The sequence below is a fragment of the Lemur catta genome, chromosome 2 (assembly GCF_020740605.2).
Source record: "Lemur catta isolate mLemCat1 chromosome 2, mLemCat1.pri, whole genome shotgun sequence".
Taxonomy (NCBI): domain Eukaryota; kingdom Metazoa; phylum Chordata; class Mammalia; order Primates; family Lemuridae; genus Lemur; species Lemur catta.
This window is the reverse complement of record NC_059129.1, coordinates 71,738,348-71,756,869: the sequence shown is the minus strand read 5'-3', so window position 1 is coordinate 71,756,869 and position 18,522 is coordinate 71,738,348. Positions and strand designations below refer to the sequence as shown.

The following is an 18,522-nucleotide window of genomic DNA, read 5'->3' as shown; positions in this document are numbered from 1 at the left end:
GAGCGCGGGGAGGAGCAGGCGGCCGCGCCTGGGCCGCCCCGCGGGGGCGGGGCTTGCAAGGGGCGGGGCCTCTGTAGCCGGCTCTGGGAGTCCGCGGTCGCGAGCCAGACTCCAGCTATAAACGAGGGGGTAGTGGCTCAGCCGCCTCCCCAAGGAAGACCCAAACTACCCTGAACACTGTTGATGAAAACCCCAAATCATGGCTAAGGTAAATGAGGGAATAATTCTGTTTTTGCCTCTTAGAGCCAAAAGGTCTCCTGGAATGATCTTCTTTATAGTATACAAAGATTGATCACTTTCACTCTTGCGCTACTGCCTCACAAATTATAACAAAATTTTGTGGCTTAAAACAATAAACAGTTATTCTCCCACAGTTTTTAGGGTCAGGAATCCAGCAGCCAGAGTGCCTCTGGCTCTAGGTCTTAAATGAGGGTGCACCCAAGCCACTGGCTGGAGTTCCGGTCTCAAATGAAGGCATGGCTAAGTGAGGATTTGCTTCCAAGCTCCCTCATATGATTATTGGCGGGATTTGGTTCTTTGTGGACATTTGGACTGGAGACCTTCCTCAGTTCCTTGCTAAGTGGGCTTCTCCAAAAGCCATCTCACAACAGAGCAGCTGGCTTTACACAGAATGAATGAACCAAAGAGCATGAAAGACTACTTACAATGGAAGCCCCAATCTTTTTGTAATCTCAGTGGAGACATCTCCCCACTTTTGTTGTATTCTATCATTAGGCCCAGTCCACTATCAAAGGGAGAGGATTACACAAGGGCTGCCTACCACAGTGGCACACTCTGTGGACATCAGTTAGCCTCCTTCCCCAACCACAGCTGTGTTTGCTCAGTGGACCCACTAACAAGGTAGCCATGGTGGCAGGAATGGAAACACATATGAACTTTTAACATAGTCTTTTCCCTGCCATGACCGGCTAGCACCACTACTCACTAACTGCGTGACCAACTCAATTCTGTGATATACTATTACATAGCCTGGGTGGCAGGTCTGATTACAATGAAATCCCACTATCATGAAGGAGGTAGCAATTTGTTCTTATAGGAATAGACAATTATTCTGGGTTTGGATTGCTTTTCCTGATTTGTGCTGCTTTTATACACTTGATCTGTGGGCTTATTGAATACGTTATACTCCATACAACATCCCATACATTGATTCTTACCAAAGAACTCCTTTGCCTCTGAAGATGTAAAGCAGGGGACTGATACCTACAGGATTCACCCATCTTATCTTGTATCCCATCACCCAGAAGCAACTGGTTTTATGGAATGATGGACAGCCTTATTGAAGGTTGTTTTGGAACCAAGTGAGAAAATACACTTTGGGATGCTGTCCTAAAGGATTTTTCATATGCTCTAAATGTCTTAACAGTATTCAGTGATATCTCGTCTGTTGACAGAATAACAAGTCCAAAGAGTAGAAAAGGGATTGACACCTCACTATTATCTGACATACTGATGTAAAATATATTTTGCTTTCCATTGTGGGGAAGAAGAGACAATCTGCCATGGGCTCTGAGCATCCCTGTATATTATTGCCAAGTGTGCCAGACTGCAAGTATTATCCATCTCCTGATACTGAGCATTTCTGTAGCTAGTCATATAGGGGCCTAAGTAGGTCAAGGGAATTACAGCATTATTACCATTTAACTGCTGCCCCCCAAACCTTGGGGGGAAGAGACTGGTTTGATTGCTGCTTGCTCAAAAATTGCTTGATCTTGGATTCTTTTCCTATAACACAAGCTGCCATGTGTACAGGTGTCATCTGGCTCTCTGCCTCACACAGGTAATTTGGACTCCAGGAACTGATCCAAATATGCTGACACTCTGGCTACTACTTTGCTGTAATAAAGCTGTTTGTCTTTTACCCAGGAGTATCCTGTCAACATCCACAAAACTGTAGCAAGCTAGCCTGTTAGCTTGCAAGTAGGATATAATCTCAGACCCTTCACTACTCTTGCCATCCATCTCAGTGATTCCAAGTTGTGTTAGAGCAATTTTTGCACCCAGAGGAGGAGTGCTCCCTTGAGAGGATACAACAGTGTTTTCTCTAAATTGGAAGATGGAATTGCCACCTGGTCAGTTTTTCCTCATTTTTCTAGATTAGAAAAAGGGGTGATGGTGCTAGTTGGAGTGATTGGCCCTGACGACCATGGGGGAAAAGGAAGGAGTTTGACTAGAACTCAGGGGATTTCCTAGAATACCTCCTCACAATACCATGTTTTTGTATTTTATTTTTTAAAATATCAGGTTGAATTGTAAAAAGTAAGCCAACACTATTACAGCCACATATAGGCAAGACCATTCATATCTCAGATCTTTGGGACACCCGCTAGACAAAGAAATCTGATCAGCTGATTTGTGCTGGTTGAACACAAAGGAAACAGGAAATAGGTGGCAGTGCGGAGAACTCATAACCATCTAGACATGACCAGTGGTAGAACTGAGTATTGTATTTACCATAAGTGTCCTTTACAAGAGAAGTTTGGGACATAAAACATGCTGTTGCCTTTACACTATCCTGGAAATTCTGATTCAGTTGATCTGTAATGGGGCCCTGAAAATTGTATTTTGAACAAACAGCCGAGGTGATTCTCACCAAGGACACTTGCAACGCATTGCTCTAGCTATATTTCCTTCCTCACTGGCTCATGCATATTACATAATTTCTTTTTTTCCCTATCTTATGCTATTATTGTGGATAGGGGTGGTAGTTAGGTCACAGTTTTGTCTCTGAGCTGCAAACTATTGAGACAAGATCATTGCAGAACCAGAGAGCCACAGGACATCACACTGAGATCCTTGAAGCTGGATGAGGGATAGTCAGGAGGAAGCATTTTAACTGTGTAAATATGGGGAGAATGGTGCTTGCAGATGGTGGAAAGACAAAGAATGGACTATGGTAGACCTTTGATATGTTCTTATATTTGAAGCTGTCATCAAACCCATTTCATGTTTGGTGAATCTTGGTAGAAGAAATGGTCTCATTTTCTACTGTGGAAGGTGAAAGAGTCAGATATCTTTGCTGCCTTTGATGCCTGACAGCTCAAGCACTGGCCAAGACTTAAAGTTGGTAAGTTGGACATTCCACCCGACTTTGAATCTGGAGTGATGCAAATAAATATTTGAAATCCAGTTTTCAGGGGCATCCCTGACAGCAGAATACATAGTCTTCCAGCTCTTCTTGAGGTCATCAGAACTTGGCTATGATTCTGGTCATCTAGTTTCCTTTGCTTTCTGTTTTCCAAACCTGGTTCTCCAGCCTTTCCATCAATTCTGTGAGCTACCTGATAATCTCCCATTAAGTTCTTTTTCTGCTTAAGTTAATCATAATTTTTTGTTGTTGTTTGCAACCAAAACCCTTATTGGTATACTTCAGTAAGATTCATTCTCTAATAGTCAATTAGACTATTTCAGGTAATCATTTACTCTCTCCCTCAGATCCCCAATCAATCTCCCACAATCTGAATTTGGAGGTGAATAGCATATGATAATTTCCCTGATAAATCAAAGAAGTTAAATTTGTTAGCTTTTAAACCATGATAACAGATGTACTTTTAAAACTGCATTAAAATAACCAACAAGCAATCAACCAACTATGATCATGAGAGCAATTTACCCTTAAATACTATGTATATGATTATGAGTAAGAATGATAAACCTGGAAGTTATCTAAACTTAGAAGATACATTATATTCAAACTCAGGGCCAAGATATATGTGAAGATGAAAACTGTATGTGGCAGAAATATGTGGTGGATATGCATATATTTACATTTTCCAGTTATAATGCACTTGGTATATTAGTCAATTTATGGAATTTTTGAGTATTTTTTAAAAAGTAAAAAGCTATCAAGAGCAATCAAAATTCTAACTTAATATATATGAAAGATATAAATTATAAAAATACTTTTACAAAGGCTAAAAGTTATACAATTATGCTGGTGTATAGGGTTAATTTATATAGTATATTGAGTTACAAATAAAAATATATACCTCTAGTATTCTGATAATAAGCAAAGGATTACAAGTGTTTTAGTTCTTCCTCCAGATAGTCATTTGTTCATTTATTAACACCAGGGGCAATAATACAACACTAAAAATAAACATGCATCAATTATACAATACATACTTACAAAAGACCTGTGTCCATCACAATTGGTGAATGCAAACAGAACTTCTATCCACCCTTAGTGCATTATTTTTGCAAGTAAAACAGAAAAGGAAAATAGTGAATTTAATGCTATTCAGCACCTTTTTAGTAAAGTCATAGGACTCAACATCTCCATATATCAAAAACATTTGCATCTGTATCATTAGACATGTAAATTTAATTATTTTGTTGCATTTTAAATATGAATTATTTTATTTACATTACTTTTTAGTTCAAAAAATTTTAATATTTAAAAATTATTTAAATTCATAAAAGTATTTCATAAATTTTAACATTTAATTATGTACATATAAGGAAGTCCATGAAAAGTGTTAAAGAAATGTAGTCACAAAGTTCAAGCAACATTACCAATTCAGCTAGATTCCAACCAAATCAAGGCAGAGGGCATTCAAACATTCAAAAATCTTTATATGCTGCTAACATGAACATGAAAATTTCCAGTAATAAAAGTCAGTATGAGAAATAATGTTGAAATCATCAGTAGAAAATATATTTTAATAGGCATGACATATGTTTAATAGCAACAGTAATGATTTTATAGAAAACTTTTATAACATTGTCATATATGAACTGCCTGGTTGGATAATATGATAAAGGTATATTTCAGGACTAAAGAAGTTGATTTCAAAAAATATATTGTAGCAGCCATAATTTTATTTCCAGTTAAAACACAGTAAGATGTTAAAAGTAAAATTTATAATTAACTAAATAATACCCCAATACTAGAAAATTTAAAATCCCATGCTATTCTAGCAGTAATGGACTCTAATATAATGTAGTCTGACGTAAAGACTGTGGAAAGCCAATAATAACCAATCAGACATACACATGGGCTTAAAGTTTCACTGAAATAATTAGGTAGCAAAATATATGAAAAAGTAATAGAAAAGTAAAAAGATAAAATTAAAAAAATATTGCACAGCCACATTACCTAGAAAGTAAAGTTGATGTTTAAAAAGCTCTAAATATGGATGATATAAATCTTCCATATAAAAGGTATAAATATTTCTTAGAACTTATCAGCATCTACATTTCAATATAATACATTATTTGAATCATTGTTGAATGAGGTAATTGTCCAGTCTCTAACAATGCTTTCATCCTATTGGAAATACTTGAGGGCAGCAACCAGAAAGAATTTCTCTAAAAATATTTCCGAATCAAGAACAGCTATATGTGCAGCTCTCCCAATGAGTGAATCGGCTGTATTGGGCAATGCATTGATGACATTGTATCGAACCAAATTACAGTCCTTGCTTTGCAGAACCGGGCGAAGCAAGTTGTGGATCATTTCTGAATAGATCTGTCCTATGGAACAAATGGAAAAAAGGAAAATTAGTTCATATAAGTAACTGAAAAAAATTATATATCAAGTTTTATATAACTTATAAAATTGTTACATTATTTCTATAGAAAGCAGAAAAATGTCTTTTAAAAGGCTTTATTTTTCTTCAGCTATCATTTTCAGAATGTTTATATTAATAGAAAATATAAGTAACCACATTATTTATCCAGCCAAGTGAAAATACATTTATTATACATTATTCTTGTCAATTTGATATTTTTAACTCAAAGCAATGTATATAAGAAAGCAAATAGGCCGGGCGCGGTGGCTCACGCCTGTAATGCTAGCACTCTGTGAGGCCGAGGCGGGCGGATTGTTTGAGCTCAGGAGTTCAAGACCAGCCTGAGCAAGAGCGAGTCCTTGTCTCTACTAAACATAGAAACAAATTATGCGGACAGCTAAAAATATATATAGAAAAATTAGCCGGGCATGGTGGCACATGCCTGTAGTCCCAGCTACTCGGGAGGCTGAGGCAGGAGGATTGCCTGAGCCCAGGAGTCTGAGGTTGCTGTGAGCAAGGCTGACGCCACGGCACTCTAGCCCGGGCAACAGAGTGAGACTCTGTCTCAAAAAAAAACAAAAAAAAAAGAAAGCAAATAGTTTTCTTCAATGCTAAGTTACTTATAACTCATTAAACCATTATAAAAATAAGCTAGCCATGGTGAAACATTTTGATAAGGCAAAATTATAAACTTTAGTCTACAGCAAGTACTTGAAAAATGTTTTTACGGCAGCATTTCCAAATTATTTTAAGAAAAAATATCAACTTCCTGTAGTCAGAAGAACAATGTGAGCTTGGCTCAAAGAACAAACAAGATCTTTTTTTTTTTTGGTCTGAAGGTTTATTTAATATTTGGTTCTACTTTTAATTCAAAGTTGTGTTCCTCTTTACCTCTTTTTGGTTAATTCTTACAGTGGATTTATTGAGCTCATGCTAAGCATAAAAGATAAAGATTAGAATACATACGCATAAATGTACAAACTGCCTTACAATGGCCAAAATATTGTTTATAATGCTTACACACTACTATATCACTAATAGATAAATACTAACATGTCCATGGAACCTATGCATTTTAGAGAGGTAGATACTATATTTCAGAGAAGAGGTAGGATGCAGCCCTGAGTAACGACAAGAAGGAAAGAGTATACAGAAGCACAATCAGAGAAAGAGGAGAGAGGTGTTTAAGAGAAAGATTGATATCACATAAATACATTAAAAAAACTTTTTACTCCCACCTCTCCTCTTAGTCTTTGTTGTGAGTCAAGTTGGATTTCTGGTTCCATGCTATTTTAAAAATACGTTTACATAGGAAGAAGTCCAAACATGTCTTCATGAGATTTCCTGTCCCTCAGGGGCACAGAATCTCACTGTTAAAACAAAGGATGTTTATCTAGTTTCAGCTACCCATCTGAAGGTTAAACCTCTTCTGAATTTTCCCCGTAAGTGGACTCTAGCCTTTGCTAGAACAGAAGCTTAAAAAAGGTTATTCCAATGTCACAAATATACAATAAACATTTGTTAAATAAATGGAATACCTACTACTATGTGCCAAGCACCATGCTAGGCACTGAAAATACAAATGTGTTTAAGGGAATTTCTGCCTTAAGGAGCTGTTCACTGTAACGATGTGGAAAAAGCAAAGGATCAAGAGATTAAAAATCAGCCTCATTCCAAAAATGGAACTGAGGCATTATTGAGAGGTAGGAGAACTAGGTTCTTGCCCTAAGCCTGCAATTAACTGACAGTGACTTTGGATCAAGCCACTTAGTGTCTCTGGGCTTCAGTTACAAAATGAGGACACAGCACTCAAGCACCCTTCTGGCTCCAAATAGCTATGATTTAAATTTCTTTTGTTATTCATAAATGACAAAAGAATAAACAAATAAAATCTTTATCACTCACTCTCAGTAAACAGGGGCAAGTTCTTGCTGCCATCTTTGCTTAAAAATGAAATATGGCAAAACACGCAACATGACCATTACCACAATCACTAATCCCAATAATCCAGAGGAAATCAAAGTATGAATTACTTATGAGACAGAAAAATGGAGAAGCATTTGTAATTAGATAAAAGAACTATTTCATTGGTAAAGACAGATCATGTGGCAGGAAAGAAAGAAAGGAAGAAAAATGGGGGAAGGATAGCTGTTAATATCAGTGGGTGGAAAAGGAAGAAAAAGGAAAGAGAAAGGTAAGAGAAGAGAGAAAGTAATTACAAGAAAAATTTGAGAAAAATCTCATTAATAGATATAACTCTTTCACATACTTTTAACTTATTTAATTACCTGACTGTTTGTCCTTTAAAGCTGTTTTACACATTTCAATGCGGGCAGAGTGATAAGGAACATAGCGATCCTGTAGAGATCCCACCAGCACAACATTTTTGAAATAATGAAGCCCTGTAAATAGAAAATAATGAATTATAATGTAACAGTTAACTAGATTTAAAACAACTTATTAGTATGGCATTAAATGACCAGAAAATATTTACTTCCTCAGCAGTACTAAGCTTATGACTTTTTAAATACCTTATGAATTTTTTCTCCAAATTTCTAAATATTCTCTACAAAAAACCAGATTCATTACATGTAGTCCTCATGCAGATATGAGAAATGTGTGTTTGCACTGAGTGAGAGCCAGGATTGCTGCTTGGTGGTGTGGAGGTAGGGGAGAAACTAAATATTAATGTTCTATAGGAAGAACATTCTTACCTTCCAGAGGGTATTCATCAATATTTAGAAATATTTCCAATGAAACAAAATTACACTCATCCATAAAGCCTATATGAAATCATTTAAAGCTGACTTTAAGTTTTCATTTATGATACCTAATATTATTCATATTTTCTCCTTATTTGAGTATGATGTCAGGAGGACATATGGTTTTATTTTTCAGTGATAATTACGGGTTTTGTGATCTATCCACAGATTTTTATCAGGTTCCTCTGATTTTATTTTTTAGTAAGCCAGGTGAATTTAGGGGTTAGGACCTTGAGATATTTTGTTAATTAACTCATTTAAGTACTGAAACCATGTTCTTCATGTCTGTAGCACTGATAATGTTCTAATTTTACTATTTGGCTCAGACTAGTAAATAAAAAAATTTTATGTGACTATTAAATAAGATACAAATCAATAGAGTGTGTAGTACATGAAATGTTGTCCTGGCATGTTCCAGAGTAAAATTTTGGTACTTTATGCCCATTGAAATTCAGATTCTTAGAGACAGGCCAATTGTGGAGACTACTGTGGATCCTGAATGTAGGAGGCCTCTGCAGACATTCACTTTCTGCCCTGGAACTTACGGATCCTGATCTTGAGAAGAGTATGGACCCACACACAGCCAGGTGGGACTGTATGATACCACCTATGCCAAAAATAAGGCTATCCTTCCTTTTTCCAAGCGTGACAAAACCACTTTTTTTGGGTGACAATTTAAATGTATACAATCCTGGGCAAATAAATGAAATAATCAAATGTCTACAATATAAATTAATCACTTGCACATACATATTTAAAATAATATTTTATAAAAGTATTTAAAAAATGATTTTTCCCATCTCACATTTCATGAAACAAATTCATTCCACTTTTGGTATCAGTTGACACTAATGTCTTCATCATCATTAGCCCTACTTTGGGAATCATTTATGTGTCCTACAGTACAGGTCTTCAAACTGGTGGTGTACATTTACCCTGGAATAATCTAACACTCTCCATGGTGTAGATAGGCATGTATAGCTTTAAGAAAACTGATTTCCAGATCCTAACCTCCATATGAGCTCTTTCTAAAAATGACTTGCCTTTCTCCCACTTTACAAGAGAAATATATTTCTCCAGTCTATTTCAGATCTTATTAAGGTGTATGGCCCTAGGGTATAAAAGTCTCTGGTGGAACCAAGCAAAATATGAAGTCTAACTTTTTCTGACAAAAATTAAGTTTGATTTGGCTGATTGTTTGACAATGAGGAATGGCCTTGCCAATTGGATTTTACAGCACATGTTTCCCATAAATTGAATGAGCTAAATCTGTAACTCTAATAAAATGAGCTGAAACTTTATATTTTTATGAAAATATAATTAAAGCACATATGTACTATTCAGTATGCCAGAAAATATATTCTTTGCAACTATTTAAACTTACAGAAAAATTTTTTAGGTGTCATCCTAAAATTATACAAGGGGGTATATCACTTTAAAAATTCTTTTAAGGGATAAACAAGCAAAAAAATGTGAAAACCACTGTCCCACAGTTCATCATATTCACGTGTATTTAAGATGTTTTAGATACTGTACTTTTTGAATTTTGCATATGACACCATTATTAAAATTTTATCCCAAGATGCACAAAACCAGTCTTAGAACATTAGCACAATTGGCTTTTTCAGATATCTAAAACGCATATATTTGTGTTCTCCATAAAGGGCTACTGTATCATATAACTCCAGGACTGCCATTCATATCACATTCTACATAAATAACACTCCTTGGAGCTGTGCATTGCCCAGCCTGTGGCAGCCTTGCTTAACAATATTCATTTTTGTATTATATTTTCCTAAATGACTATTTTCCCTCAAACTGCCAGTACCTTCTACCCCCTCTTCACTCTTAGCTTATGGTCTTACTTCCTATTTCATTGAGAATAAAGAAAAATCAAAAGAGAATTTCCATATACTTCCACCTTAACACATACCAACCTATTGTACTTGTACCTTCATGTTCTACCTTTGCTCTTGTTCCTATTGATGAATGGCCCATTCTTCCATCTAAGGCCAGCCCTTTCATGTGTATACTCAGTCCCAACATCTCCTATTTAAGGGCATGACTCTAGTAGTTGTTCCCTCTCACTCTTGCATCATCAAAATGCAATTTTCTCTTTTGTATTGATGATTCTTGCTAGTATACAAAACACTATATGTCCCATCTTAAAAAAAAATCAATCAATAAACCTATCCCTGAACCTTATATTTCCTCTGCAATCACTAACCCATTTCTTGGCACTCTTTATAGAAAAATTCTTCAAGAGTTCTCCATGTACCTGCTTTCTATTCCTTTCCCCCTGTTCTCTACTGAACCTACTTTAAGAAGTCTTTCTTCCTCATTCATCTGTGAAATTGTTTTTTCAAGATCACCAATGACCTGGACATTGCTAAAAATCAATTGCTCAATTCTCAGGCTTCATCTGAGAATTTTTATTCTGTCAGGTAGCCTGAATTTACATCCAAAATACAATATAGTGTGTCTTTTCCAAGCAAGTCAAAAATAAAGTAACTGAGAGATTACCTTGTATTAGTGATTTTGTAAGCAATTTGAATATAAGGGAGCTCCTTCTTTTATGATAATTTTGGGAGTGAAAAAAACTTACCTGAGTTTTAGGCACATATGACACTTTCTCTTTAGATAACTCATCTATCCCTCTGTTTTCAATTATTGTTTTTATATCTGATTCCCAAATCTGAATGTCTGGCCTGCTTCTCTTGCCAGATAACTTGACGTGACTTTGTATCACTTTAACATTCACCATTCCTAACATTAAATTCTATTTTCAAAATTGTGCTTGCTATCTTGACTTCTTTATTCCATAAGCCTATTATTATTCTAGTAAAATAAGAAATATTGGTCATTTTCAATTTCTAATTCCCTCATTTTTTAATAAGTCATCAAAGTTTTGCTTGCTCCATCTGTGTAATGTTGCATTCTCCTCTTACTAGTACTGTAATTCTCCACTTTCTTGTCTCACTACTTCTAAATTTCTTTCCTGAAAATTTTATTTTATATGCTGCTCTCAAATCAAGTTTCAATTTTTTGGAAGAATTTTAATCTAATTGCTTCCTCTTTGTAAAAAAAGAATTTCATTGTAACCTCTAGAATTTCATATCCATTATAAAATTTAAGTTATATAATACTTCTGGAAGGGATCAAAAAGTGACCATACCTTTGACTTGTCTTAGCTAATGTCTTAGATTAAGTTTTTCAACTATAAAGTATATGTCTTTCCTCAAAAACGATCCATATTGGTCTCCAAACATTTTTTAAACTATAAAGCATATGCCTTTCCTCAAAAACAATCAATATTTGGCTCCCACTCAATTTAGATAAGTAGTCTATAACTTCAAAACCTGGGCCTAACTTTTGGTGGTAACGAGGAGCTTACCAAGTTAAGAGACAGTCTAGTTGAGAGGAAAGGACACACTGGGCTGGGGACGCACAGACGGAACTGTTCAGAGTTAAAATGCTCTATCCCTGAGAAACTACTGTATTTCAGTGCAGCATGGACACTAATGTTAATGACCATAAACAAATCAACAGGTTAAAGGAGAGTTTCCTATGGTGTGCAATTATGGGTGGATCCAAAAATTGATCCCCTTGGCATTCTCAGATGACTGGGTAGGGCAGAAGTCCCCACACTAGTCCCTTTTGCTGGGGAGCAACTTGGGTGGTTCATTGGTTCATTTACCTCACAATAGCCTACCCTACTGTGCTTTAAAAATATAATTATCTGCTATTAATGTCCTGATGTAGTTTAAGAGAATATTGTAGCTGGTTTGAGATTCTGTCCAGACCACTACAACTTCTCCACACCAAAAATAACGCTGTTTCACTTTCTTATCTTCATGTGTTCACTGGAATAGCGCTTTTAATTTTGTTCAAGAACTTTTCCTTTGCTTTCACAACTTGACTAACTGGGGCAAGAGACCTCGCTTTCATTTGGCCTATCTTAGCTTTCAACATTCCTTCCTCACTAAGCTTAATCACTTCTAGCTTTTGATTTAAAGTGAGAGACTTGTGACCTTTCCATTCAGTTAACACTGAAAGGCCATTGTAGGGTTATTAATCGGCCTAATTTCAGTAGCTTTGTGTCTCCGTAACTTATAAGTGGGAAGTGAAGCAGCAAGTGCTGATGTAGAAGCTGCAGCAAGTTATCCGGAAGATCTAGCTAAGATCATTGATGAAGATGGCCTCAGTAAACAACAGATTTCTAATCAAGACAAAACAGCCTTCTATTGGAAGATGCCATCTAGGACTTTCATAGCTAGGAAGAAGTCAATGCTTGGCTTCAAAGCTTCAAAGGACAGACAGATTCTCTTGTTGGGGGCTAATGCAGCTGGTGATTTGAAGCTGAAGCTAATATTCACTTACTATTCTGAAAATCCTAGGACCCTTAAGAATTATGCTAAATCTACTCTGCCTGTGCTATGTAATTAGAACAAAGCAGGGATATTAATAGTACATCTATTTATAGCATGATTTACTGAATATTTAAAGCCCACTGTCAAGACCTACTGCTCAGAAAAAAAGATTCCTTTCAAAATATTGTTGCTCACTGACAATGTACCTAGTCAGCCAAGAGCTCTGATGGAGATGTACAAGGAGATTAATGTTGTTTTCATGCCTGCTAACATAACATCTATTCTGTAGCCCATGGATCAAGGAGTAATTTTGACTTTTAGGTCTTATTATTTAAGAAATACTTCAGGGCCGGGCGCGGTGGCTCACGCCTGTAATCCTAGCACTCTGGGAGGCCGAGGCAGGCCGATCGCTGGAGCTCAGGAGTTCGAGACCAGCCTGAGCAAGAGTGAGACCCCGTCTCTACTAAAAATAGAAAGAAATTATCTGGCCAACTAAAAATATATATAGAAAAAATTAGCCGGGCATGGTGGCACATGCCTGTAGTCCCAGCTGCTTGGGAGGCTGAGGCAGTAGGATTGCTTGAGCCCAGGAGTTTGAGGTTCCTGTGAGCTAGGCTGATGCCACGGCACTCACTCTAGCCCGGGCAACAGAGCGAGACTCTGTCTCAAAAAAAAAAAAAAAAAAAAGAAATACTTCATAAAGCTATAGCTGCCATAGGTAGAAATTCTCTGATGGATGTGGATCAAAATATATTGAAAACCTTCTGGAAAGGATTCACCATTCCAGATGGCATTAAGAACGTTCGAGACTCATAGGAGGTCAGAATATCAACGAGAATAGAAATTTGGAAGAAACTGACTGCAACGCTCTTGAATTACTTTGAAGGGTTCAAGACAAATAACTGCAGCTGTGGTGGAAACAGACAACTAGAAGTGGAGCCTGAAGACGTTGACCGAATTGTTGCAATCTTACAATAAACCTTGAAAGAATGAGGAATTGCTTCTTACGGATGAACAAAAAAAGTGGGTTCTTGAGATAGAATCTATTGGTGAAGATGGTATGAACATTGTTGAAATGACAACCAAGGATTTAAAATATTATACAAACTTAGCTGATAAAGCAGTGGCAGGGTTGGAGATGACTGACTCCAATTTTAAAAGAAATTCTGCTGTGGGTAAAATGCTATCAAACAGCATCGCTCTACACAGAAATCTTTTGTGAAAGGAAGAGTCAACTGATGCAGCAAACCTCACTGTTGTCTTATTTGAAGAAACTGCCACAGCCTTCCCAACCTTCAGCAACCACCGCCCTGATCAGTCTGTAGCCATCAACTATGAGGCAAGACTCTCCACCAGCAAGACGATTATGACATGCTGAAGGCTCTGATGATTACTACCAGTTTTAAGGTAATCACGTATTTTTAATTAGGGTATACCCATTGTTTAGACATATTATTATTGCACACTTAGTAGACTAACATATAGTATAAACATAAATTTTATATGCACTGGGAAGCCAAGAAATTCACGTGACTCACTTTATTGCAGTGGTTTGGGATCCAACTTGCAATATCTCTGAGGTATGTCTGTATATCATTGCAAACTCCTTTCTTGGCACACACTTTTTATTTTTAATTTTAGAGTACTACTCAGCTATAAGAAACAATGGTGATCTAGCACCTCTTGTATTTTCCTGGATAGAGCTGGAACCCATTCTACTAAGTGAAGTATCCCAAGAATGGAAAAATAAGCACCACATGTACTCACTATCAAATTGGTTTCATTGATCATCACCTAAGAGCACATACAGGAATAACAGTAATTGGATGTCGGGCAGATGGGGCCGGGAGGGGATGGGTTTATACGTTCATAAGGAGTGTGATGCGCACTGTCTGGGGGATGGACACGCTTGAAGCTCTGACTCGGGGGGAAGAAGGGGCAAGGGCAATATGCATAACCTAAACTTTTGTACCCCCATAATATGCTGAAATAAAAAAAAGATATAATTGGTATTATAGTATTTTTATATATACCATTTCGTGTCTTGATTTTTTCACTTAATATTTTGGGGAAATCTTTTTATGTTTGTACAAATACATGTATCTTATTCTTTTAACAACTACATGGAATTTCTGTGATTAAATTTTAGTATATCTCCTATTTCCCTATTGAGGGACATTTAGGTTCATTCCATTTCAGAGGGGAGGGGAAATTAAAAAAGCAAAACAAAACACTGCAATGAATAGTTTTTACTTAAACTGTGTGATATTTTGGTAGGAAAATTTCTTAAAGTGGAATTGCTGACTGCATTCTTTAAATTCTGATAAATGTACTCTTTAAAAAAATCATATAATTTCTCCTTCTACCACTAGAGTATATGAAGGTTTCTTCGTGCTCATACACTCACCGATACTAGATATCATCTCTTTAATTTTACCGACCTCACAGGCAACAATGATTAAGTTATTGTTCACATGTACCTTTCCCTGATTACAAATAGAGTTGGAAAAGCTTCTATGTTTACTGGCCTTCTGTATGTTTTTCTGGTAACCGCCTCTTATCTTTTACCTATTTTTTTTCTGTTTGGTTGTTATGAGTATACATTATGCCACTCAGGCATAAATGACATTATATGCCACCTCCCAATGTATGCTCTAACATTAATTATGTATTTGTCAGATTATATTATCACTGTAACTTCTTCATAAGCTCCCCCAGTGATCAAGATTTTAAAAAGCTTTATTTCTATATTATAAGAATAGACATTATATTTTTTCCAAATAAGATTATATTAAATACTTTCCAAAATAGCTCTTTGCAGGATTTTGATGTACTTTTCTAGAGAAACGACACTCAGGTTGAGAATTACTACTTTAGACTGAGCTCCTTGAAGGAAGTGTCTATGGCTCCTCACATTGAGGCAGCTCAGTAGAAGTATGCAGAGTCAATAAAGATTAGTCAGAGGATTTCTAAGATACCCTTTTACTCTCAGATTCCATGATGATGAAAGAAATAAAATAAAAAATTCTGATAATTATATAAATACTCTGTCATATTTTTAAATGTAATTCCTAAGACAGTACTATTTTATTTTATTTTATTTATTTTATTTTTGAGACAGAGTCTTGCTCTGTTGCCTGGGCTAGAGTGCCGTGGCATCAGCCTAGCTCACAGCAACTTCAAACTCCTGGGCTCAAGCGATCCTTCTGCCTTGGCCTCCTGAGTAGCTGGGACTACAGGTGTACACCACCATGGCTGGCTAATTTTTTTTTCTATTTTAGTTGCCCGGCTAATTTCTTTCATTTTTACTAGAGGGGGGGTCTCGTTTTTGCTAAGGCTGGTCTCGAATTCCGGACCTCAAGCAATCCTCCTGCTTCGACCTTCCATAAGTGCTGCTAGGATTATAGGCATGAGCCACCATGCCCAGCCTAGTACTGTACTTTTAAAATGCATTTTAAACTTAGTAATCAGTTTTTAAAAATAGTTTTTCAACAAAAATGTATTAATACTAATATTGTGCTTTAGCATAGAAGGTTTGTCAAGAACCACATTAGTTGTTACATTAGTCAAGGACCAAGTTAGTTACATAGACTATGGTCCTTTTTGAATATTTTGGTTTCAATTTCCTTGTCTACCAGTGTTGGCTAGAGAGGGCAAAACTCGAAGTGAAGCATGACAGGCTCCAGAGTCACAATGCTGGTAGGAATTACCACAATACTTCATCTGAGTTGAAGTCCAGCTAACAAGAATATCTGAAGTCTTTATTTTGGGAGCCTTATATTCTAGGTTCATCTTTGCATGCACCTTAATTCCACCTGCTAAAAGATAACCTAGTTAACTAACCTATGAGTTAATACTTCACTGAGCCTCTGAAGTGGCTAATTCTTTGTTCAACAGTTTCCTTTAACTTTGGAAAGTGACAAGATTTCCCCATTTATAGAATGAAATGGTTTAACTAGAAAAATTTCTATGTATTTTACTTTACAGGATTACCAAGAAAAAGATTAAAGTAAATCTTAAATATTTCTTTGGACTACATAATATGATTTTTGTAGGAACACCTTAACGGCAATTTTCATCTTCATAATCTTAGTCTTCTTGATATTTTTGGCTACTCATTTGTTCTTAAAATTCTAATGAGTTTTATGCAATTCATATTGAGTCATTTTATGTTTACTCTCCAGAATTGGCTAAAGCAGTGTTTCTAAATTGGTGACTTTGTGGCTCAAGGAACATTTAGCAGTGTCTTAAGATATTTTTGGTTGTCACAGCTGGGGGTGGTACGGTGTGAGTGCTACTGGCATCTGGTGGGTAGAGGCCAGAGATGCTACTAAGCATCACACAATGCACACAACAACCTCTGAAAACAAAGAATTATCCAGCACAGAATGTCAATAGTGCTGAGGTTGAGAAAACCCTGTGTTTTTTAAATTGATATATTCTAAATAATATTAAACTATTCCTACTTTTAGACATTTATTTTAAATACATTTGAAAGAATTTGCTTCCTAAAATAATGTTAGCTGATGCTGATTCTTTTCCACACTTTCAGAAACAAAATATAAATATTATTTACAAATCAAAAGTGAGACCTATTATTAAATCCCTCTGTAATCTTCTGGAAAAAAAGACTATCTTGTGACACAGTAGCACAGCAGGAGACTTCTCTAATCATTATATTAAATACTTTTGTCAACTCATCAGCTGGTAAAGTGATTCTAAGCAGGAGTTTTTAGGAGGATCTTAAAATAAGGATATTTTGTTTTTGAAATTCCAATAATAAATAGATTCTTATTTGGCTATTTTGGAATATCCCTCATTATGGAATGCCAGAGTGTCCATGATCCTTTCTCCGCTCTAGTAACCTTGCCTACTTCAACATTGGTGTCACCTAATCCATATATCACACATTTTACTTTCCACGCTGCTCTAGCTCCTTTGTCTTCTTTTTTTCCCTTGCTATTCAAATGCTGTGATGCTACTATACCATGTGCAAATTATTTGCATATTCTATCAGCAATTTGTAGAATGCCATAGGTTTTTTTGGCCATAAATTGCTGTAAAAACTTAATTAATGTTTATAATTGTAATGTCTTAATAAAAAAATTTCCTTTCCTTTTAAAAGAAGACAATTTCCCAATAAATATATGATTTTTATAAAAAATATAGTATTTCTCAATTGTTTTAGAAATCACACAAATATTTTAGGCTTTTAAAATGCTTTCTTCATTTTACAAAAATGAATAGCTTTCAACTAAGGAAAGCTATTAACTAATGATATGTTGCAAACAAAAAGACTGTTTTAAAAGAAAGATTCACAGGGGAGGCTTTGCTTAAATAAAAAAGAGAAAAGTGCAAAAGGCTGAATTTTGATTTAGACGAGTAATTTTAGGCTTTTTACAAAAAAATGGGAAATTGGCCATTCAGAAGAAACTGAATCAGACTAGGGATTCCCAGACTTTGTAGCTTTAGCACAATAAAATATAAAAGAAAAATGGTCACTTTTTATTGTTTTAAAACACTTAGGATAGCATGTTGGTTAACTGATCTTTTCCTTTGTTCTACATTTTCCTGTTTTATTTACTTATGTTTTTGATATGAACCTTTATTATTTCTATTTTGTAAATAAAGTAATTATATGTATGTATATATATATATATATGTATGTGTGTGTGTATATATATATATATATATATATATATATATGTATATAGGTATAGCATCTTCCTGGGAATTGACTACTCATTTCTCACAATTCACTAGATGATCCCCCCCCAAAGGAAAAGAAATAGCTCAAGAGAGACTTGCTTCAAGACTCACAACAAAATAATTTTAAAATCAATTGATGAATATTTA

The 18,522-nt window shown here is 35.7% G+C and overlaps 1 protein-coding gene and 1 long non-coding RNA gene across 6 annotated transcripts in view; one reads left to right on the top strand and one right to left on the bottom strand.

Annotated features, from left to right (window-relative positions):
- Window positions 1-129: 129 nt before the first annotated feature.
- The window catches only part of LOC123632986, a 29,583-nt gene continuing 11,190 nt past the window's right edge, over window positions 130-18,522 (top strand). Inside the window, exons 1-3 of one of the 2 annotated variants that reach the window (XR_006733522.1) lie at window positions 130-208; window positions 2,949-3,088; window positions 8,752-8,883. This is a non-coding gene — a long non-coding RNA (uncharacterized LOC123632986). Of the gene's footprint in view, window positions 209-2,948; window positions 3,089-8,751; window positions 8,972-18,522 lie in introns of those variants that run through there. The other variant, XR_006733521.1, reaches the window with a different exon arrangement.
- The window catches only part of FAM135A (family with sequence similarity 135 member A), a 101,804-nt gene continuing 87,329 nt past the window's right edge, over window positions 4,048-18,522 (bottom strand). For 3 of the 4 annotated variants that reach the window (XM_045543811.1, XM_045543813.1, XM_045543814.1), the window contains 2 exons: window positions 7,823-7,936; window positions 4,048-5,496 (listed from right to left, as the gene is read on the bottom strand). In XM_045543811.1, coding sequence (XP_045399767.1) covers window positions 5,291-5,496; window positions 7,823-7,936 — 320 coding nt within the window. In that variant the 3' untranslated portion in view covers window positions 4,048-5,290. Of the gene's footprint in view, window positions 5,497-7,822; window positions 7,937-18,522 lie in introns of those variants that run through there. The other variant, XM_045543812.1, reaches the window with a different exon arrangement.